Below are 20,766 nucleotides of genomic sequence, written 5' to 3'. Positions count from 1 at the left end.
CAGCTGGGAAATAATTAATTTTCCATTTTTTCTTCCTGAAAACAGCCCTCTTTCCTTGTTCCTTGTTCTTATTTTTATTTGCACTTTATGGAAAAATAAAATACACCTCAAACCCAAATAAACTTTCTTCCTTAGAAATCTCTTCAGTTAAGGGCATGATGAAAACCCACTGAAAAGGAAACTCCTTTCACAGGTATGTCAGTGTGGAATTTTTTGTTTTGATGTTTTGATGTTTCCATCTGTTTTCTACTGGCATGCCTTTGCTTGCTTTGCCTAGTGCTAATAATATTAAACTCTACACTGAATGAATTTGGATGGAAGTCAATGCTATTTTTACGATGTACTGTAACGTAAATACTTGGAAACTTTTTCACTTCCTCCACAACAAACTAACACACAAAATATGCGAGAACATCTTATGTTGCTGGTTTGGTTAATAATGATAAACACAATCCAAGGTTCTTGTTTGACAGAATCAGCAGACTCCTCCTTTGGGACAACCTCGCTTAGCCTTTATCAGGTCGACTGATTCTGATATTTGTTTCAAACAACTGCTGAAAACACATTTTTATAAGCTTTCCCTTAATTTCCCTCTTTGCTTTGGGCTATACTTTACAACTATTTGCGTGTATAGAAGTGTGTATTCTGGAATGAATGCCTGACCGTACTGTTGATTTAGTGTCCATTAACGTGTCTGTATGTTTGAACAGGCATACTTAACTTTAATCTGTGGCTTCTATTGACACTGTGAAGCACTTTGTAGAAAAGTACTATACAAATAAAATTATTATTATTATTATTATTATTATTATCAGTAGTAGTAGTAGTATTGTTGTTGTTGTCGCTGTTTTTTAATAATTGATTAATAAATAAATTATTTACTGTGTTTTTCTTGTCTCTTGCTTGCCCTCAGGCAAACTCAGGGGAACCCTAGAGTTGGATACAGAGACCAGAGAGGTTTCGTCTTGTCTTTGGTGGAATGGGAATGTTATTCGTTGTTTATCATGTTTACACAGATTTATGAAAATGCTTCAGGCTCCTAAGTGTAACGGGAAAGGGGTTGCAAGGTAACAGGAAACCTGATAAACAGACACCAGTTTAGTTGCCGTGTGTGTTTACATTTGATGGATTCAATAGTTATCTGTGTTTGTGTGTGTTGTGCCGGGTTACATTTTGTCTTCTTATACCTTGTGAAAAAATAAATAAATAAATAAAGAAAGAAAGAAAGAAAATACACATAGTGTTCTATTTAATCAAAAGTACACAGGGAAATATAAGCAAAAATCAGAAAGTATTTCTTCGCTCAGTTTCTTTTTTTTTTTGTACAAGGACATTGCTATTAAACATGAGGAAGAAAAAAGTTTGGAAGTCCTCGCTGCCTCAGTAAACCCCGCCCGGTAACAGGCGTGGTTTGCTGAGGGAAAGCGGCTCCCACCTCCCTCCTTCTCTATATTTACTGGCTGGCTGTCACAGCAGCTTCTGTACCAGAAACAGATCAGTCTCAGTATTGCTTCACCTTACTCTGTATGGTCTACATCCCGCAGACATGGACTTCCAAGTGCTGATGTACACGGTGCTATCGCTTTCTATCCTCCACGCGTTTGCGCTCTAGCTGTGCGCTCCAGGCCCGAGGAGCGTCCAGCTGCTGACGAGAAAGGGACTGATATTATTTTCTCATTCACTGACACATCACTGTGCAAGAGAGAGGGGGGATAGTAGAGACCTAGCAGCAGAGGAGACCACACAGTCGTGACAGCTAAGACCGTTTCTGGATATCGGACAACAGACAGTGGCTTTTTTGTGTCCTCCATCATGGCGAGTGACTCTCCAGCACGGAGTCTGGACGAAATCGACCTATCTACTTTGAGAGTAAGATTAATTTTCGTTTAATTTCTGTTAAAGAAAAAAAAGGAAAAAAGTGTGTGTGCGTGTCTGTGTGTAAGAAAATTGATGTGTGCGCTCGCGCGTTCCTCCTTCTCATGCACCTGACAGTGCTCCCTGAATAACAACCGGCACAGAGCAGAGGAGGCTGCAAAAGGCGGATGTGTGGGAGACGGGCCGCCACAGTGTGTCAAATTATAGATCAAATTATATATAGACATTAACTAACATTACAGCTGGCTCGCACATCTGAAGGCTTATCTTCATTCAAGTCAGTTACAGGAAGGTCGGTGTTGTGTGTGATGCTGAATTGAGGTTGAGGCTGTGATTTTGCTGACCTGGATAGGGGGTGTTGTGTATCTTCTTTCAGTGGGCCAGCCTATTATAGCCTCATCAGAATTGATTCAGAGTGGAATTTAACCTATTTCTACCACACACTGCTGATTCTCTTGGCTTGTGTATTGTAAGAACAGGACAGAAACTGCTTTTAAGTCAAACTCATATTCATCCAGATTTCCTCTCTCTTGCTGTTCATAATGGTATTTACTCAGTGTGTGTGTGTGCGTGCGTGTGTGTGTGTGCACGTGTGTGCAAGAGAGAGAGGCAAGTGTGCCAACCTACCTGTAGTCACTGTAACCTACTCAAAGTCACAACTGAAGCCTTGCATGCTGCAATAGCCAGTTCTTTTGTTCATCCAGTATGTGCTGTAAACCATAATACACACACACACACACACACACACACACACACACACACACACACACACACACACACACACACACACGTGCACACAAACAGACAGGCATACACAAACAGCCTGTGTTTATGTGTGCAGACCCGTATTTTCACTTCATTGGACAGTACGTGTGTTTCTAATGTGTAGGTGTCTGCCAAGCTGATAGCCAACTGCATAAAGCAGTAAGGGATGCTTCAGCTAAAGACCCGTTTGCTGCTTTGAGAAACAAAACCACATCCCTCTTGCTTTGTCTCTTTCACACAGCGCAGTTGTCGTCTGTTTGTGCCCACATGCCATTTTTGTCTCCAGTTCTGTCTTTGCTGGTCTCTTGCTTGCTTCATGGTTTCTTGCCTATTTGTTTCTGCTCCACTAACACCAACTCATCCATCTACCTCCATTCCATTTTTTTCTATCAATTTCATCACCTGTTTTTCTATCACCTTGTCTATCTGACTGACTGAATGTACCTCCCTGTCTCTCTGCCAGTTGCTCTGTCTCCTAGCATTATGTCTCTGCGCCCACCTCCTTGCACTGCTTGAAAGAAGAATAACGTTTCCAAGGAATTGTGAATCAAGTGTTTTGGAAAATAAGTGCTACTTTTTAGGTTTACGCCTAGCAAAATTTCATCAGCGGGACGAGCTCTATTAAAGACAGAATGGAAGGAGAAATCTGAAAGAAGAAGAGGAGTAGAACAAAACAGACAGAGAAACACTGAAAGAGGAATGAGGAGGCGAGTGGGAGTTCAGCCATGGATGCCTTATTCTTTAGGAGGCAGGATTTCAAGTGTCTGTCACTGTGACTTAGAGGCAGCTTACAAGGACGTGCAAACACATGCAGATGCTCATGTTTGCCTTTACATAGAAGTGCATTTAGGATTATGGGAATATGTAATTATGTCAAATGATTACTACTATCTTAAAAGTAGTGATGATTTCAAAACACTAAGAGCCTTAAAGGTTTTTGGCAAGAGCAGAATCCTATGTTAGATATTTCATTTGATGAAGTGGGGCAGCTCTAAAAAAAGTTTTCATATTTTTCATAAAAATAGTACTTGAGTCAAAAGATGGAAGTGGACAAAATAGAACAGAAAAAATAGAATAGAGATTTCCTACCACCATAATGCTACATTAAGGGAAGCCAAAACTTTTATTTTAATATTTTTTCCCCAACACTATACTCCAGCTATTTCCTTTGTAATATTATGTTGTGAATGTCTTCTGTGATTTCCTCCGTAACCAAGTTACACAACCTGAACAACATGTTTTACAAGCTGAAATAAACAATGATTTCCAGAGAAGTCTTAAACAAACCAAGGTTTGTCCATTCAACATGTACGAACAATACCTATCTTCCCGAGCAATACGCACGTGCACACACACATAGACAGACACACACATGGTCTAAGATGAATTTACAGTCATCCACTGCTGGACTGGCTAGACAGGAAGTAGGTCAGCTGGCTCTGACGAGGTGGGGAGGGTTGAGTGGGGGCTTATAAATACTGGGCTTGGTGATGATGGTGGGGCATTGTGTTTTAGTCTATATGAGTGTATGGTTGGGGGGATGGGGGGCTGTTCCAGGGCTAGAGCTTCCTTATAGGCACAATGACCATCACACAGACACACACACTCACAAGAGACAGACAGAATTGAGTGGGAAGTAAAGTGGAAAGAGAAGTGGCTTTTCATGTTTGCTGCCTCTGCATTTTTTCCTCTCTTGCTTTGTTTTCATATGCCTTGTCAGGTCTCTGCAACATCTGCTGGTGTGACACATCAACCCTGCGGCACCTGCATAGATGCATCATGTTTCATTTTAGTGGGGAAGGCCAGACTTACTAGAGGCATTCACAGAAATGTTGCTGCTGTGGCCCATCCTACCATGACCCACAATAACCATAAAAACATATCATACAAGGTTGAATACTTTAAAAATTCTTTAAATACAGACAGTGGTTTTTATGCAAAGTGATGCGAACACACACAGGTCAGAGGCGTCAGAAGCACAAGCTCATCTAGTCAGCTGACGAGAGCAACAGATGGCAAACCAGCAGGAAGTCCAGCCAGAGTAATACACACACAGACACACACACACCACACACTAATACTGGCAGTAGACTAATGTGCTGTGCTGGGAGTCAGGTGTGAAAGCTGAGATGAAAGAGAGAAAACGTGAAGGGATGAAGGGATAGTGACATGGTCAGAGAAAGACTAAGAGAAAACGCAGAGGGAGAAAGCTGGATTGAAGATGAAGGCAGCTTAGAGAGATTTACAGGAACATTGAGAGACAGTGAGAGAACCCAAGAAGGGAAGAAGAAAATGACAAGAGGGCTGAGCTCGGGGTAAAGGTGGAGATGTGACCAGTGACTAAAGTAGTTCAAGGCAAAGATCCATCTCTAGAGCCTCTCCCTCCCTCTCAATCCCTGTTGCCCAGTAAGGCCACATTCCTCTGCCCCTCACTATGGACTCCATAGTAACAGGGCCACAGCAGTGCCCAGGGCTTACACAGAGCTTATTCATGAATAGTCTATATACTGTATGGCAGACTGTCGCTGAGAAATGCCCCTCTCCCTCCCACCCTCCCTTCCACTGTGCCTGCCTGCTTCTAGTTGACCTATTTTTTCCCCCTCAAGTCACTAATGGAGTTAGATTAAAGCTTTAATTCCCTGCCATAAGTATTAAAATGTATAAGTAGTTGTGGTCTGCATGCATGTTTTACTTATTTAAGCCCTCCAGTGTACCTTTTATTATTATTATAGTTAATTAATTATTTATAACATACTATAATATATTTGTAAGCATCTATAAGGATGGATGGGCACATTTTAATTATTGTACTTTATTAGATCTATAAAAACCATCACTTATGATATGATAACCGAAAGAGTTTTTGTAAACAGTTATGTGCCTATAACTATTTTAGTGTTGTAAACTATGCATTACACATTTTGTGTGTGTTTATGAATGATTAAAATCCTTTAAAAATGTAATAATCAGTATATAAAACTATCATATCAAATTAATAAATGCTGGTATTTTGCTTCTTGCAACTTGCTAGCTCATTTCAGGAAAAAAGTAAGTGAGCCAAGAAAAGATTTAGGAAAGGATTCCTTGGCAAACCTCACATGAGTAGTTTGTTGTGTGTAAGCACTGACCACACTGTCTGTTTCTAAACGACTTCTTAGACGTGCTTGACAAAAAACAAATGTAGACTGTATAAAAAAGATGCACGTAGCCACCTTGATGTCCTCCATGAGTTTGTAAACTCCTGGTTTGTATTATGCATGGCAAACATCATGAAAAACATCAAGAGCTCCAGTTCCATGACTTAGATCAGTCAAAGTGCAACATATCTAATGCGTTCTATTCCAGCATGTTTGAAAGTATGCACTGCACCACATACTAGCCTCCTTTTTCACCCCTCTCATTCAGTGACGCACAAGTGCACACTTACACTTGATCTGAAGTGTTTGAAGGAATCATGTGCATGCAAACAAGTCCATAATAGGAGTGATCCCTCCATTGTGTCGCACTCACATTGTGCAGGGCGGCAAGGAAAGAAAAATGTATTGAAATGACAGAGGGATGTAGAAAAGCAATTCATGCAGAAGGGAAGGAGTGATGGGCAAATGGGGATAGGGAAAGGTGTGAGATTGCAAGTTGGCAGAATCGGGTGGCGAGAGGTTCTGTTGCATCGCAGAACAAACCCTGCAGCGTCTACCCTCTTCAGTGGCCTGTTAATCTGTGATTAGAAGTGGACTCCTGCTAATGTACTGTACATGTCTGGGTGAGATGTACTGGGAATTGGGCTACAACGACATCTCCTTGTAAAAACAAGCAGTGTTGAGCTGTGTTGTTAAGTGTAAGTGGTTTTATAAGAGGCAAAGCTGGCCCCAGCATGACTCCTATCATCCTCTTAGAGTCCCTAATTCAATCCACCTCACATCTCTGAAAATCACTTTCTACAAACATTAACTGCACTCACCTGGTCACTGGCTAATGTACAGAAAGATATACTACAGATATACAATAGATATGAGCTTGGGAAAAAGTCTTGATCTTGGTGAGTGTAAAAAGTAACATTTTGAGTTTAACTTTTACTGCATAAAGGCTGGTGATATAATGCTAAAGTACTGTTGTGTGATACGAAACTATACATAAGCCATGTTATAGTAATTCAGGGTGCCTTGGGATGATTTGATAAATTTTAAGCACAATATGGATGTACTGTCAGCTTATATGGTATACACATTTTGGCCATCTGGAGTCAACCCCTTGAGCTCTTTGTCGCAATCCTTAACACTTTCTAGAGCAATTTTGTGGTATAGGGGTGTGGGCTGTATATTGGGCCAGTAGTATTGCCATGTGGGGGTTTTCTTAGTTTGCAGTTTTATCATGAAAGATTCAAATGATTGCTAGAATCCAAAAGTTCAAAACACTGCATTGCAACAGGATGATCAATAGTATTCACATCAACTGCCAGTTGTCTTAGTCATGTGGTTTGTTAGTTTGACCCACATCACATTACACGTAACGTTATACATAGCAAGTTTAGCAATTGTTGATGTGAAAATAGAGATTTGTGCAGTTTTAATTTTATTTCCTCAGCTTTCGTTGCAAAGATTGCACAACTCACTGCTGGCTCTGGTTTAAATAATCATGACTGTTATGACTATAAAGACACTTCAAAGTCTTACTTTTTAGCAGCAGGAATGTACAATAAAAATACGCTAAAAATTTGTTATTTTCTGATAAGCCAATTTTTTTTAAACAAATAATTTGAGAAGTGGTTTTGTAAATCATCATCTTAATCGGAATACTCATAGCTTATCTTCTCAGATGTGATGATTTAACCTTAATAGACCTTCTGTCTTTCTCTGCTATATTATAAATATATGACTCTAAACTTTACATTGAATAGGCTATCTGCTGTTGTCTGCAGGTCTGTCATTCACAAAGATAAAGATAGCTGATAAAATGTAGCGTGACTGGGATGTAGATGCAAACTGATTCACTAAATCTGAAGAATAATTGTTTGTGTCACGGTGTAAATGTACTGTCACAGATTAGATTTCCAGCATCTGCAGTGATTATTTTAAATTTTATCGGGACTCTAATGTTCACTTATTGCACTGCTGTTTTTGTGTGTTAAATGTGTTGCCTCTATCTGTCTTAATTTTATTTTTCATTTTTCCTCTCCACTTTTAATTTGAATTCACATGTCACTTGTGCATATTTTTAAAGTGTGTAACTGTATTGTGTGATTGATATGAATACTAATGTTTGGAGCTGAACTCATAAGAGAAATCAGAACTAAGTGAAATCTCATACAAAGACCTTAGTGACTACTCTCTAGTATCCTGCAATGTGATCTTTAGATTTAGTATTGGTTTAATTCATAACACAGCTGATATATGGCTTATACAATGAACAAACAGACACGGCATTAGAGAGTAAAAGTGGCTTTGGTTAGACTTTACACAATGGCATCGAGGTGTGGTTTTGTCAAAGGAATTCACATACCTCGAATGCATCAAAATGTGTCAGGCAACAAAGCATTGAGTGATACATTACTTCTTAAGAAGCCGAGTCTACTTTGTAAGTGACAGTTGATTCGTTATTAATAGCTCTACTGAAAACCTTTAATTACCTTGTTTACCTTGTTTTTGGACTTCTCAGCCTTGTAATCCACTGGAGCAAGCAATATATATTTAAGAGTCAGCTGCATTTCTTATGGCCTTTGCATGCAACTTGTTCTGATCAGATTGATTATGTTTCCATGTGTAATCAGCCATGCTTAGATCACCTGATAGAGATTTTATGTGAGTAATTTGCTCTGGTTTTAACATTAATTTTTAAGGTTAGAGCTAGGATTAGCTTTTGGTTAGATAGGAGTTAAAGTTAGGAATGTAGTGGAGAGAATTAAGGTTAGGCTGTGGAATGAAAGAATGAATGCAGTCAGTAAAAGTCCTCATACATGTCGTAAAGTGGCTTTCACAAGGGCTGCAGGCCTGCTCTTAAAAATCCATTATTAATGGACTCTGCTGCTCATGGGCCAGTATTCTCTGTCTGGAGCAAAAGAGACAAGCCATAACTGTATTCATCCCTTGTACCAAAAGTTAATACAATGTACTTGTGACTAGAGCCTGACTGATATAGGATTTTTAAGACTGACACTGCTACCGATATTTGGTGATTTTAAAATCTGCTATTACATATAACGGCCGAATTGAATTGCTCATTACTTTTTACATTTTAATTTGTCAGCTGTTATAAATACTGATAGTGATAGATTTGTAGATAACTATTGGCCAATAAAATCATCGTTGACAATTGGTCAATTGGCTGTTGCTTACATTAACTTATTAGAAAAGCTGTATGAAGTACAGTAAAGGTTATCGGTGACCAGTCAGTGTCATGCTTCTATCATGTTGCAACGGCTTATAGAAAATAAAGGAAGTCGTGTTCTTTTGTGGCTTTGAAAAATTCTTAGAGAAGCGTCTGAATTGGAATAAAGCTAAGTAAGAAAAAAAACTGCACCGTCATCAGACAGAAGCCTCTGCTCAAAAGTTGACTGTGGGTGTCTTTACATCTGTTGGTGGATCCTCATTCTTCTTTCTCTGAGCACTTTTTTTTAATGTATCACAAGCTATTTTTAATGTACTGTTATTCAGCAGCTTTATAGAGACGCACAGCATGATTAATTGGCCACCAGTGGGGTCATATGGCTGTCATGTGACCCTGGCAAAGACTCAGCAGGAAAACAAAATGAAAAAAAAAACCCCCAAACAAAACAAGGAAGTAGGCCGAATTGTTTCAGTTACAGGGAACTCCAACCCACAGACGCACAGATGCAGATGCAGTCTTAGAGGTGGCCACGTGCCGATAGCTGATTCAGCAAGTGGCCTCTAAAATATGAATGATATTGTACTATATTTTTGTGGGTAAGCCTAAAGATAAGTATGAACTGGAGCATCAAAAAGCTGCTTTTTTCTAGCCACAGAACTCATCCTGTGTGCATTCAGGAGTCTCATGCATGCCTGTGTAATGTGCCTTCCAGTGCTTGTGTTTCAGCATTGCCTTTGTACCTATATGCATTTTTTTTTTTTTTTGCATGTGAACGTTTCTGTTGTGTGTAAACAAAAAAGGAAACGAGAAGGCATCCTTCCACGAATCTCGAGACAGACTGTCAGAACTTTGTTTGCAGCTCTGAGAGTTGATTCACACAGCTGTCAAACACACACACGGAGATGCACACACAGAAGTAGTGAGAGATAAAGAAAGTAAACGGTGAAATAATCTACTTCTATAAGCTGGCGACACCGGTCACATGCACACTCAGAATGCCCATGTTAGCACTGTTAAAAGCAACTAGCAGTCTCTCTCTAACTTTCTCTCTTTCACGTGCACAAGCATTTACTTAGACATACACTCATCATTTTGTGCCCACTCATACTTGTTAGAACATTTGAACACTATCCCTGTGTAGGAGTGTGTTATTGGCACAGTGTGTGTGTGTGTTTTTGTGTGCATGTAGTTTTGAGAGTGTGAGAGAGCTAGACAGCGGGAGGATGTACTTGAGACAGAAAGTGAGAGAATGAGTTTTGCGATGTGTGCGCGTGCGTTTGTGTACGAGGAAAAGCGCATGTGTGTGCTGGTGTCTGCAGAACACAACGGAGTGGTGAAAAACGACAGAAAACAGGAAGAAGGGAACAAGAAAAGCGCAAGGCCCTGTCTTCAGAAACAGCTGACAGGTTGACAGGTCTGCTGAGACCAACAGAAACAAACATATGGAGACAGAGTGAGAGAGACAAAGGGAGGGATGGGGAAAGACAGAGACACTGAGAAGGAAGAGGGGGAAGTTGAGACAGAAGAACAGAAGAAGAAGAAAATGCATTTTAGAAGTCTTAACATGGATGCAAGATTTATGCAAACCCCTTAAAATAAGCTATAGCGTTACCTGTTTAGCATCAGAGGAAAATCTTTTTTCATCTGTGGTATGTGGTTCACTAGCACTGTGGTAGCGCACGTGTCATGCCAGCAAAGTTAGCTGCAAGTTCAACTGAAAATTCACAGACATGATATGAATGTGAAGTGCAAACAGTGAGAAAGAGAAAGTACGTGATAAAAAAAAATAGATGAACTGCGAATGCAAGACGGGAGGAAAGTGATAAGGTTAGAAAAGAGGGACAAGGATGCAAATAGAATACACGTGTGGCTTTTCAGAATAGAAATAAAAAAAGATGTATTATTGAGAGGGGAATTGTCTGTGAGAAAGGGGTTTTGTGTAAAACTCTCTGTTCTTCAGGTTTGTATGAGTCCCAGTGTAGATCTACATAATAGTGCAGTTTATTTTTGGTGAATCAGCAATGAAATAAGCCTTTAGCTTTGCCCCCAATTGAAGAATCTCATTTTTAAACATCTTCTTTTGCTCTAAAAGAAGAACGGAATATAAAAAATGGATCAAAGATTTATTTGAATACCCAGTAGAGTTGGCTGTAACATACTGTAATCCACATTCCAGTGAGTTGGTAATGACATTTTCAAAAGTCGGAACTATCACTGTAAGATTACATGCTCAATTGTGTTGTCATCATGAACATGTCGAGTGAATAAAACCTCAAGAATAGCTCCAGCGTTCTGGCTGAGGACAGTTGATGTATTGATGAATGATGGCCACATTTATCAAACTTGTGAATGACAGCGGCGGGGAGAAAAGCTGGTAAAGCTGGTAAAAGGACCTCAGTGTTTCTGGAACTCTGAACCTCATTCACTGTTGGAATGAGAGCAAAGTGCAGATAAAAGAGTGAGACAGACATAGATGGACTTCAGCTGGTTGGAAAACAGAAGCTGGAGGAGCAGAGAGAGTGTGAAAGAGACAGGGAGAAAGAAAGAGAGAGAGAAGGAAGGAGAGGGTAAATGCCAGCTATTGTTGGAATGCCGTAGCAACGTGCAGCAGAGAGGAAGGGGGAGGTGTGTGTGTGTGTGTGTGTGTGCGCACAGGGTCAGTGGGTTTTATGCTCAGTTCAAGCTGCTCCTTTTCAAAGATGCGTTGAGTTGTGTTGGCAACCTAGCGACTGTGGGCTTAAATTATTAGCTAGTCTGGATGCATGCCTAAAGCAATCCAGCACTGCATTTCAGAATAGTGTATCAACACTCTGGGAGCTTTACTGAGACATTACTGCTCATTTAAACTACCAGCACTGTTTAGAATACATGCCCACTGTTGTAATGGATTAAAAGACTCAACGCTGCATGCAACATCAACATGCTAGCATGCTCAGAATTACAGTATGTTGATGTTAAGTAGATATAGTTTGTCTGTTAGCATGCTAACATTTATCACTGAGCAATAAACATAACATGAAGGCTGGAGGGAATGTAATCCTTTTTTTTGATGATGGTGCTGGATGTAAAGTTACTTAAACCCCCATATCACCGCTCATTTGCTTCTCTTTAGACTCATCTCTGATCACCATCTGATTAAAATTTCAGACAATTCATCTGGCAGCTGTGAAGCTGTCTCTTCCTGTACCTAAGACTTAGACCAACTGAAGGCTTTTCTGTGCAAACATATGCCATACCTTATTGCATTCAAACAATCTGAGTTTGTTTTTAAGGTTATGTAGAGCTGAGTGTCTGTATTCTAACCATTCCACTGTCTTTTCTTTGAATTTACAGGATCCCGTCGGCATCTTTGAGCTGGTTGAGCTGGTGGGAAATGGCACATATGGGCAGGTGTACAAGGTGAGACTTATATACACTAAGAATGTTGTTCTGATAGCATGCGCCTCATTCTTATCAGTTTTTTATTTAGCGTCTGCAAGTAGCCCGCGTGAAACAAAGAAAGACAATGTAAATGAAGGAGCATAGGAAATAATACAGGAGATAAAAGAAACCCCACAGCTGCGGTGAAACTGTAGATGTGTAAAAGTACGATAACCTGCTAATTTTTCTTGTCCCTTTAAATAACACTTTACTCTCTTTACTGTTTTTAGACCTCTCATATCTCAGCAATGCTTTAACCTTTTGAGGTTTTTCTGGGACACAGGAAGTACTCGTGCTAAGTCGGTCTGCATTTGTGACATCACTGTGGTTTGTGCTTTTTGTTGTCAGATGGGCTCAGCTGTTTCCCGCAGTTATTTAAACAGAATCTCTCAGTCCATGTCACTGTCTGAGCTTCCTCTTCTCTTCATGATAGCCTGTCGTTCTCTGTTCCTTGCTTCCTTTTCCTGATTCTGCTGCTTTATTTTGCCACTCGGCAGGATAGGGAAGCAGCCTGTGTCACTCTGTTTAATGACCCCTAGTTGGAATAAATATGTTTAAATATATGGACCTGATAAAATATGTGGACAGCCTCTGACTCTGAAAGCCTTCAGTGCATGTATTTTGTGTGCTTGAGGACGTGTCTAATGAACCAGAGACTTAAGGTCAGGTGGTGATGGAGAGGAGCCTATTTAACCAAATGAAAGGTCAGACAAAGGTCAGACATGCTTATCCACACTTCTAAAAATATGTGTGTGTGGTTGTTTGTAAGAGCCAGAAAGGACGAAAAACATAGAAATAATAATAACCAGTAGAATCTTTATTTTTTTAGTCTACAAATAAATAAATAATAATAAAAATATTCTTTGAAACTTCAGGCCCAGGTTGGTCTTAAACGTTTTCAGTCCCTTGACCAAGAAATTTTCCATCACACACACACACATGCCGCTTTCCCCCCTCTGATACACATTTACCTCACACAATGTGCTTTGTTAAGGCTATACTTTACAGTTCCACTCACCCATATTTATTTAACAATTAAGCTGATTTGATAAATTAGCTTATTTTGTGGCTAAAAAAAGAGTCATAGGTTCAGTGCCAGGCTGGAATATGATGATTAGGAAAAAGGGCTTGCTAGCCATTCCTCTTTGTTAGTGTATGGAAGCGGGGAAATGCAAATTTAATGACAAATGGCTTGAGAATAATGGTTACTCTTGGTGGTAAAAGTATGTGCCTGGAAATGCTTACAAAGCAAACTGTGCTGCGTGTTGAAAACTGTAACAATGGGATCAAATTTAGGATGATAATGAGGTTTGAAGTGTTGTTTCTCTTCTCAAAATGGTAATTGGCTGGTGGGCTTTCCGGTTTCTTTTTTCATATGTGATATGAATCCCCATATATTTAGATTTTGGACAGCCAGTTTAATTTTAATGAAAAAAAATGAAGGCCTATCTGTCATAATAGCTGTATAAAAGGGACAAACATACCAGAAAAAAAGATTCAACTTCAAATATCATCCTGTTCAGTGCTGTATAAATATAGCTTAAAGTAGGAAACATCAGTCTCATACACAGAGATAAGCAGCAGAGTCACTTGAGCAAAAATGTCATCTATTTTAAATTTCTCACACAGCTGAGGTTCCTCTTTGAGGCAGGCTGCCTGGAAGAGGATCAACGTTTTTTGAGCAGGTGAACCTCTGACTCACTGAGATGATAAATTGACCTTCAGCCTGGCGAGTATTAGTGAAGTGGAATTGCTCTGGCTCGTTCTGAATCATTTTAAACACTTGTTATATGAGAAAAATAACACAGGACAATATCATTCTTTAGAGCTGTGGTATCTCCATTCTGCATCAGTGAATCCTTGTCAGCGCGCTGTGGAGTTTGCCTTTTTTCGCTCAGATGAAAAGAGCAGAAGAAGATAAGAGTCAGACAGACTGCAAAAATGATTTGACTCTTCGTTTTGATTCCCAAAATAGATTCAAGTTGCTCAGAGGCCAGTTTTTCTGATGTTTATGTGATCACAGAGTACAAGTTAACAAGTTATGCCTTGATTTGTGGTGTGCTACAGTTTCAAATAAACCATAAATAACAAGTAAAAAAAATCATATGGATGAAAAAAAAATTAAGGCTAGCTTTGAGGTTATTAAAACTTTAATAAGCTTCTTGCATGGAGTGAAAAATGCATCAGTTAATAGCTAAAAAGAGCTACATTTTACTGAGTAGCTGGCATTTTTACATCTACACTTTAACTGAATAGAAAGATTATAAGAAAAAGTAAAAAAAAGAGTGTTTTCTCAATTCTGTTCCTACAGCAGGAAAAACATAACCACAAAATGAGTTTGCCTTATTCTGCTGTAGTAAATTGTACTCGGTGAACTATGTGCATAGTGAAGCTATAGGTTTTCTATGCATGCATGGTTTTGTGCATCCATTTGTGTGTGATAGCAGCATTGTTTTATATTATTGGTTAAAGAAGGGCACTAATGTGCCACATAGTTTCACGTTTGTGTGCCTGTGAGGAAGAGATAACAGCTTTATCAGCAATTCCATTACTCCATCTAGTTAAATGATACAGATCTGGCTCTCAGTTCTCTTTCCACCATCTCTCTTTCACTCCTTTCCTTCTTATATGTGCCTAAAATCTCATCACAATTAAAAACTATCTATCCACATTATCATTTTTGTTGTAGTTTCTTTGACAGCAGAAATAGTTTAGAGACGTAGCCAATGATAGAAAATAATTTTACCCTGCCTTCACTCCTCTCACATGAGAGATCCATGGTGGTTATGTTTGCTAGTTCTTCCTCCTCTGCCTGCACATCCTCTTACTTTTCATCCTTTTGCTTTTGTGGATTTCTCTTGTCAATATATAATCACGTTCATTCTTTTGTTTCCTCTGTTTTCTGTGTTGAAACATCCCCAGTGAACTCTACTTAAGGGGGGACAGTGTGCCTACAGTATGTGCATATATATAGCTTCTACTGCCAGGTTTAAAAGGGCCATAAATAGAGAACATGGGTAATGCTGAATAATTAAATACCTTCTCTCTCCACTTCCCTCTCTCTTCATCTTCCACTCTCTCGGCTTCCTCCTTTAGATTTCACTGTTGTCCCTCTGCCTCATCTGTATTCCCCACTTTTATTCCCTTTATTTAGCCATCACCTCCACTCACTCTCTTGTTATACTTATAATACTTCTGTTATGTCCATCTTCCTTTCTTTCTTCCTGATGCCTGTGAATATTTTATGTCAGCTGTACTTCTCCAAGTGAGGAAAGACTCCTCACCTCTTTTGGTACTATAGGACATAGGAAGAAACTGACAGGTTGCCTTATTGACTGACAGGGTTATTGATCTGCTAATTGATTAATCACAGTTTCTTGCCATTCCCGTGGGAGAAGTGATTTTTCAGCTTGATGGGCAAAAGGACAAGTCGAGAGGGCAACTAATCATATCATGGTCGCAGGAGCGCAAACTGATACACGCATTCACACACATGCATGGATGTGTGACACCCATATACATCATCTCATCAACTGTCTCCTTGGCCTTCACAGCAATAAACCATTTTATACTTTTGCGTGTGTTTGTGTGTGTGTTGTTTGCAGATATCGGGCCCCTCCCCTCTCTGTGACTTTGCTGTCTTCACACAGTGAGGAAGCAGTAAAAATAAGTGGAAAGGCGACCAGTCTTTTTCTCTCTGGTGGCAGAACACATCCACTCTGCTGCTGCTGCTGCTGCTTTCTGCACCCTCTTTAAATATTCACTAGTCAGTCTGAAAGACACACACACACACACACACACACACACACACACACACACACACACACACACACACACACACACACACACACACACACACACACGCGGTAAAGAAGAAGTGACAGTTGGGGACCTGGGCCGTGTGGGCTTTTCTAGTGTATGCTCACCCGCTGTGACAGTGATGCTGTAAAGAGAGCACCTGCATGGTTTCCGGTTATTGCACTGGTGTACGTGTGTCTAAATCAATGCGTATACAAGGATCGTGCAGTGTCTGACATTTCCTCGTGTCACTGTGTATGCTCCTTTCATGTGTTCAGCAGTGAAGGTCATGTGTATTCTTCTGAAAATGTCATGGGTTTCACTTATCCTGAAAATGATGCACAGATTCAGGTCAGACATCAGTGAAGTTTTCACTGATGTCATGCTAATCTCGTTACCTTGGCATGTAAAGAGACAAACAGAACGTAAATTAGGATTAATCACTTTCTCGCTCCCTCCTTCTCTGTCCATAGTTCTGTTTTTGTTGTGTTTTTTTGTTGTTGTTGTTTTTTTACCTGCAGTGCTCTGCCTGTCTTGCTCCCCTCCCCGGTTCTTCTCCTCCTCCTCCTCCCTCCCTGCCCTCTTAAGGAACTGAATAAAACTTCAAAGGTGTTTCTTTTTTATCTTCCTTATCTGCTGGAAGTCACGCAGCAAAGGACCATGGGAGATTTTTCCCTCTGCACGCTTGCCACAGACTCCTTTTTAACACACACACACACACACAGACACACGCACACACGGAACACACGAACACACATATCTCAGAGAAGCAGCATGAAGTAAGAAAGTCTGGCATAAAAGACTTCAAAACAGTATGATAGATAGAGTGACTTCATTTACTCCTCTTGTTTGATGTTCTAAACTCCTCCAGCTAGTGTTTCACAGCAGGAAAGAAGATCAAGCAAAAGCAAGCATATACACATATACAGTTTGTATCTCTTTGAAACTAGTCATTCTTGGATCGTGCTAAAATTGGCAACACGACATATCAGTGGTTGGCATTACGTGTTGTGAGGAATGTGCCTTCTGCTCCATTTCAGATCATTTTTAACAAAGGTTAACTATCAAGTATTGATTGTGAAGTTAACAGGTTTGTAATTTGAATGCCAAATATTTGGGTTAATTGAAGATTTATGAATTTCCTTCTAATACTAGTCACATCGACAACACTTTTCACTGGCGCAGTTGGAGATAAAATTAAGTCTAAAATATATGGCCTTTTTTATTTTGTCTTTTTATTTTGCACATTCTGCAAATGGCGATTTTTTTTGTTTTGGGGTATAATGGTAAGTAATGTCAGAGAGCTCAAGATAATGTCTAGAGCTTGTTTGCTTTGCCAAGCCCAAATCATAAAAACAAAGAAAAAGCACAAATCCCCTTTAAGAAGCTGGAACCAGCCTTGTTGCTGAATCAGGAAAACCTATTTCCATGTTTGTTTTCACCATTGTGACAGTGTATTCTTACAAGATTTAAATTCATTTTATTTTATCTAAAGGAATATTTAATCCCCACTTGTCTAAAATACTGAATGAGTGATCAATAATTACACTTTACCGTGACATGTTCTAGTTTGACTAATTTGCTAGATGCCAGGCAGCTTAGTATAATACAATATTTTTGTAATGTGAGTGTTTTATTTGGGTATAAATGTAATTCTTTTGCAAATCACGCTGTAGATGTTCATAGATTTAGCCTGCACCATAAGCTCAGTGGTAATGAGAAATCATAATCATTCTCTGACTCCCCTAAAAGATGTATAGGCTACAGTCATGTTTTATAAGCTGCTGGTAGTGTGATAACAGGCTGACATGTGCAACTACAGAGTGACATGTAAATGTAAAAGAATGTCGTGCTGAATTTCAGGATTAGTGTCAATACTGCTCGCAGAGGGTCGCAGCTGGAAGGGCATGCAGCTCAGGTGTAATTTGTTTTTTTTTTTGTGTACACTAATTGAATATGTGTGTGTTTGTGTTTGCCTGTTGCCATATATAACACATGTCCCTGGTGGTGTTGTTGTTGTGGTTTCCATTGTCACTCTGTTTCAATATAACTGTTTTACTGTAATTTCTGCTGTTTTTCCACACACGCACTCACACACACACACACACACACATGTGCTTCAGTCTCTGGAGTCCTTATGAATGAACTGTGAACCGTGACTGAGGTGGATGTTACTGTGGGGCCAGCAGATGTGCTTGTTTTTACCATATACAGAGATACACTCACGCACACACACACTCACACCTGGCAGTGTTTTCATTAGCCTACATCCTCTCTCTGTCTTCCCCAAGGCCACACGTCCCACTTACCCACAATGCACTCCTGCCACCCAGACCAGAGTCAATTAGCCATAGCTGATGTCAATAACAATCTCTCATTCTGTCTTTGCTTTTCTTTCCCAGTCTGTCTCTTTCTACTGTATATTTCCCAGTTATAGAGCAGCCTCTTGTTCACTGATACTGTCATTGAGCTTAAAACAACTTTTTCGCCACTTGAAATGTTCATCAATAGGTAAATCAATAAGCTATACCAACCCTCACTCTCTATTATCCCTCATTTGCTGTGTCTTCTCCTTTTTATGGCCTTTAGCTTCATTTTCTTTGTTTTTCCACTCTGCTTTCCATCTAAAATGCTCTTCATGTGTTCTGTCCTCCATACCCTCGCTCATCTGTTTCTTCCTATCTCTCTTTCACCTTCAGCCTGCACAGTAAATCAGCTTGGCTGTTCGTTTGACCTCCAGAGCTGCTGGAGCGTGATGCCGAAGTGCTGAACCTGCCGCTTTTCCTTTTCACAGCAACCCTTCTCCCTCGCTTGGGCACATTGCGAATCACTTACTCTCTCTTTTCTTGCCTGTTTGACAGCAGTTGCATTTAGAGGGAGAAGTGTTTCCTTCCAAATTTAAAGAATTTTCAGCAGTTTTATTTGAAATGAGAGATAAGTGGGTGTATGGACAGGTCAAAGTAATGAGCAAATGGATGAATGAATTCATGTTTGATTAAGATCGGATCGTTTTAGATCAGTTTCAGAGACAAGGTCAAGCAGTTATTTGGTTGGATTTTAACAACAGAAAGCTAAATAAAGCATTTGTGTACATTACATTTGTGTATGTGGGAGTTTGTGTTTCAGTCAATCTGAGTCTGTATACCATAAACAAGCTCCAGTAAGAGGTTATCCTGTGTTTACTTAGTTCCGTCACATCAAAGCAGGTATTATGATACGGCTAAGCTTTGACTATTTTCTGATATGTATGCACAGATACCAAAATAAATATACACACTCACAGGTCATAGGCAGTGTCAGATATGTTTGTGATCATTTGAGTGTATTTGCTTGCATTTACACAGTGATTTTTCTCATTTTAAACTATTTAGTGTGAGTGTATTTGTCATTATGAGGCAGTATGAATCCTTTCCCTGAACCCAGATTAGGTTGTTTTTGTGTGTTTGTTTCTACTAGCTTGTTAATTAGCTGGCTGTACTGTGAGCAGGCAGGTTAATAAGCGGCTATATTTCAGACTACTGATAAACTATTGCTTCAATAGGCTTTAGATGTTAACAGTGGTTCATTCAGAATGAAATCAACACTTGCAGGATTCCTAATGCAAAATTCAAATTAGCTGTATTCCACCACCCATCAATAATAGCTTCTAAACTATTCTACAGATCGTTGCGCTCATCTTTCTTTCCCTCATCAACTTCACCTTAGTTCCTTTAATAATTGTTCTCTACAAAATCTTTGCTAGTGTATGTTTTCCTCACATTTGCTGGCTCTTGTTATGGCTTCTCTTTAAATCTTCTTTCATCTCAATCTGTCTTTCTCCTCTTTTTCTTTCTCATGCCTGAGCGTGAGCACAGCCTCGGGGTGCTTCTGTATTTCCTGGCTAGTGCAGGAGTAGATTGGAATGGAGGCCTTTGTCACTTTTATTTACTGCCTCACTGATTTCACGACAGCGTCTTCTGCGCGTTGTGTGTATGTGAGATGCTTCTGTGTGTGTGTGTCTGTGTGATCACGTGTGAATGCGGAATGATTGCAGGTGTTTGAACTGCAATGAGGTGTGTCTGGGAGTATTGCCCCTTTATTTCTTTGGGAGCCTTCCAGCAGAACTGTGTTTGTAATGTTCGTTAGCCAAAAGTGGCTTTTATTCTGCCTCATAGCTCCAGCACCTTCTGCTGAACAGGATGGGATTGTAAACCTACAAAATAAAACCGGTGGGTGTTGATATAGAGGTACAGACTGAAACACTGGTTATCTGAAGTCCTTCAACCCTGAGACTGCCTCACTTTGGTGTGTGTGTGTGTGTGCGTGTGCGTGCGTGTGTGTGTGCGTGTGTGTGTGTGAGGTGGGGGGCACCTGTACGTCAGACACAACAAGCACAAAGAAACATGCACACGGTGATAGTCCTGTGGCACACCATTCAGACCTTCTCCCCTAAGATGCTGTTACTATGCAAACAGGCCCTGCGCTATGACACAATGCATAGCTGAAGCTGAAGCAATTCCTAAAGTCTGTGTTTATTTGTGTGGATTACTATAATGGCACAGATTAGGATTATGGCCTGACCCATTTCCTTGTTACAAAGAGACGGCA

General features: G+C 39.9%; 1 protein-coding gene across 12 annotated transcripts in view; it reads left to right on the top strand.

Annotated features, from left to right (window-relative positions):
* Positions 1-1,470: 1,470 nt before the first annotated feature.
* The window catches only part of LOC134645051 (TRAF2 and NCK-interacting protein kinase-like), a 57,512-nt gene continuing 38,216 nt past the window's right edge, over positions 1,471-20,766 (top strand). For all 12 annotated transcript variants that reach the window (XM_063498304.1, XM_063498300.1, XM_063498301.1 and 9 more), the window contains exons 1-2: positions 1,471-1,869; positions 12,295-12,360. In XM_063498304.1, the coding sequence (XP_063354374.1) occupies positions 1,813-1,869; positions 12,295-12,360 (123 nt within the window). In that variant the 5' untranslated portion in view covers positions 1,471-1,812. The remainder of the gene's footprint in view (positions 1,870-12,294; positions 12,361-20,766) is intronic.

The sequence above is a fragment of the Pelmatolapia mariae genome, linkage group LG16_19 (assembly GCF_036321145.2).
Source record: "Pelmatolapia mariae isolate MD_Pm_ZW linkage group LG16_19, Pm_UMD_F_2, whole genome shotgun sequence".
NCBI classification, from domain to species: domain Eukaryota; kingdom Metazoa; phylum Chordata; class Actinopteri; order Cichliformes; family Cichlidae; genus Pelmatolapia; species Pelmatolapia mariae.
The sequence above is the reverse complement of the archived record's forward strand: the minus strand, read 5'-3'. Positions and strand labels throughout refer to the sequence as shown.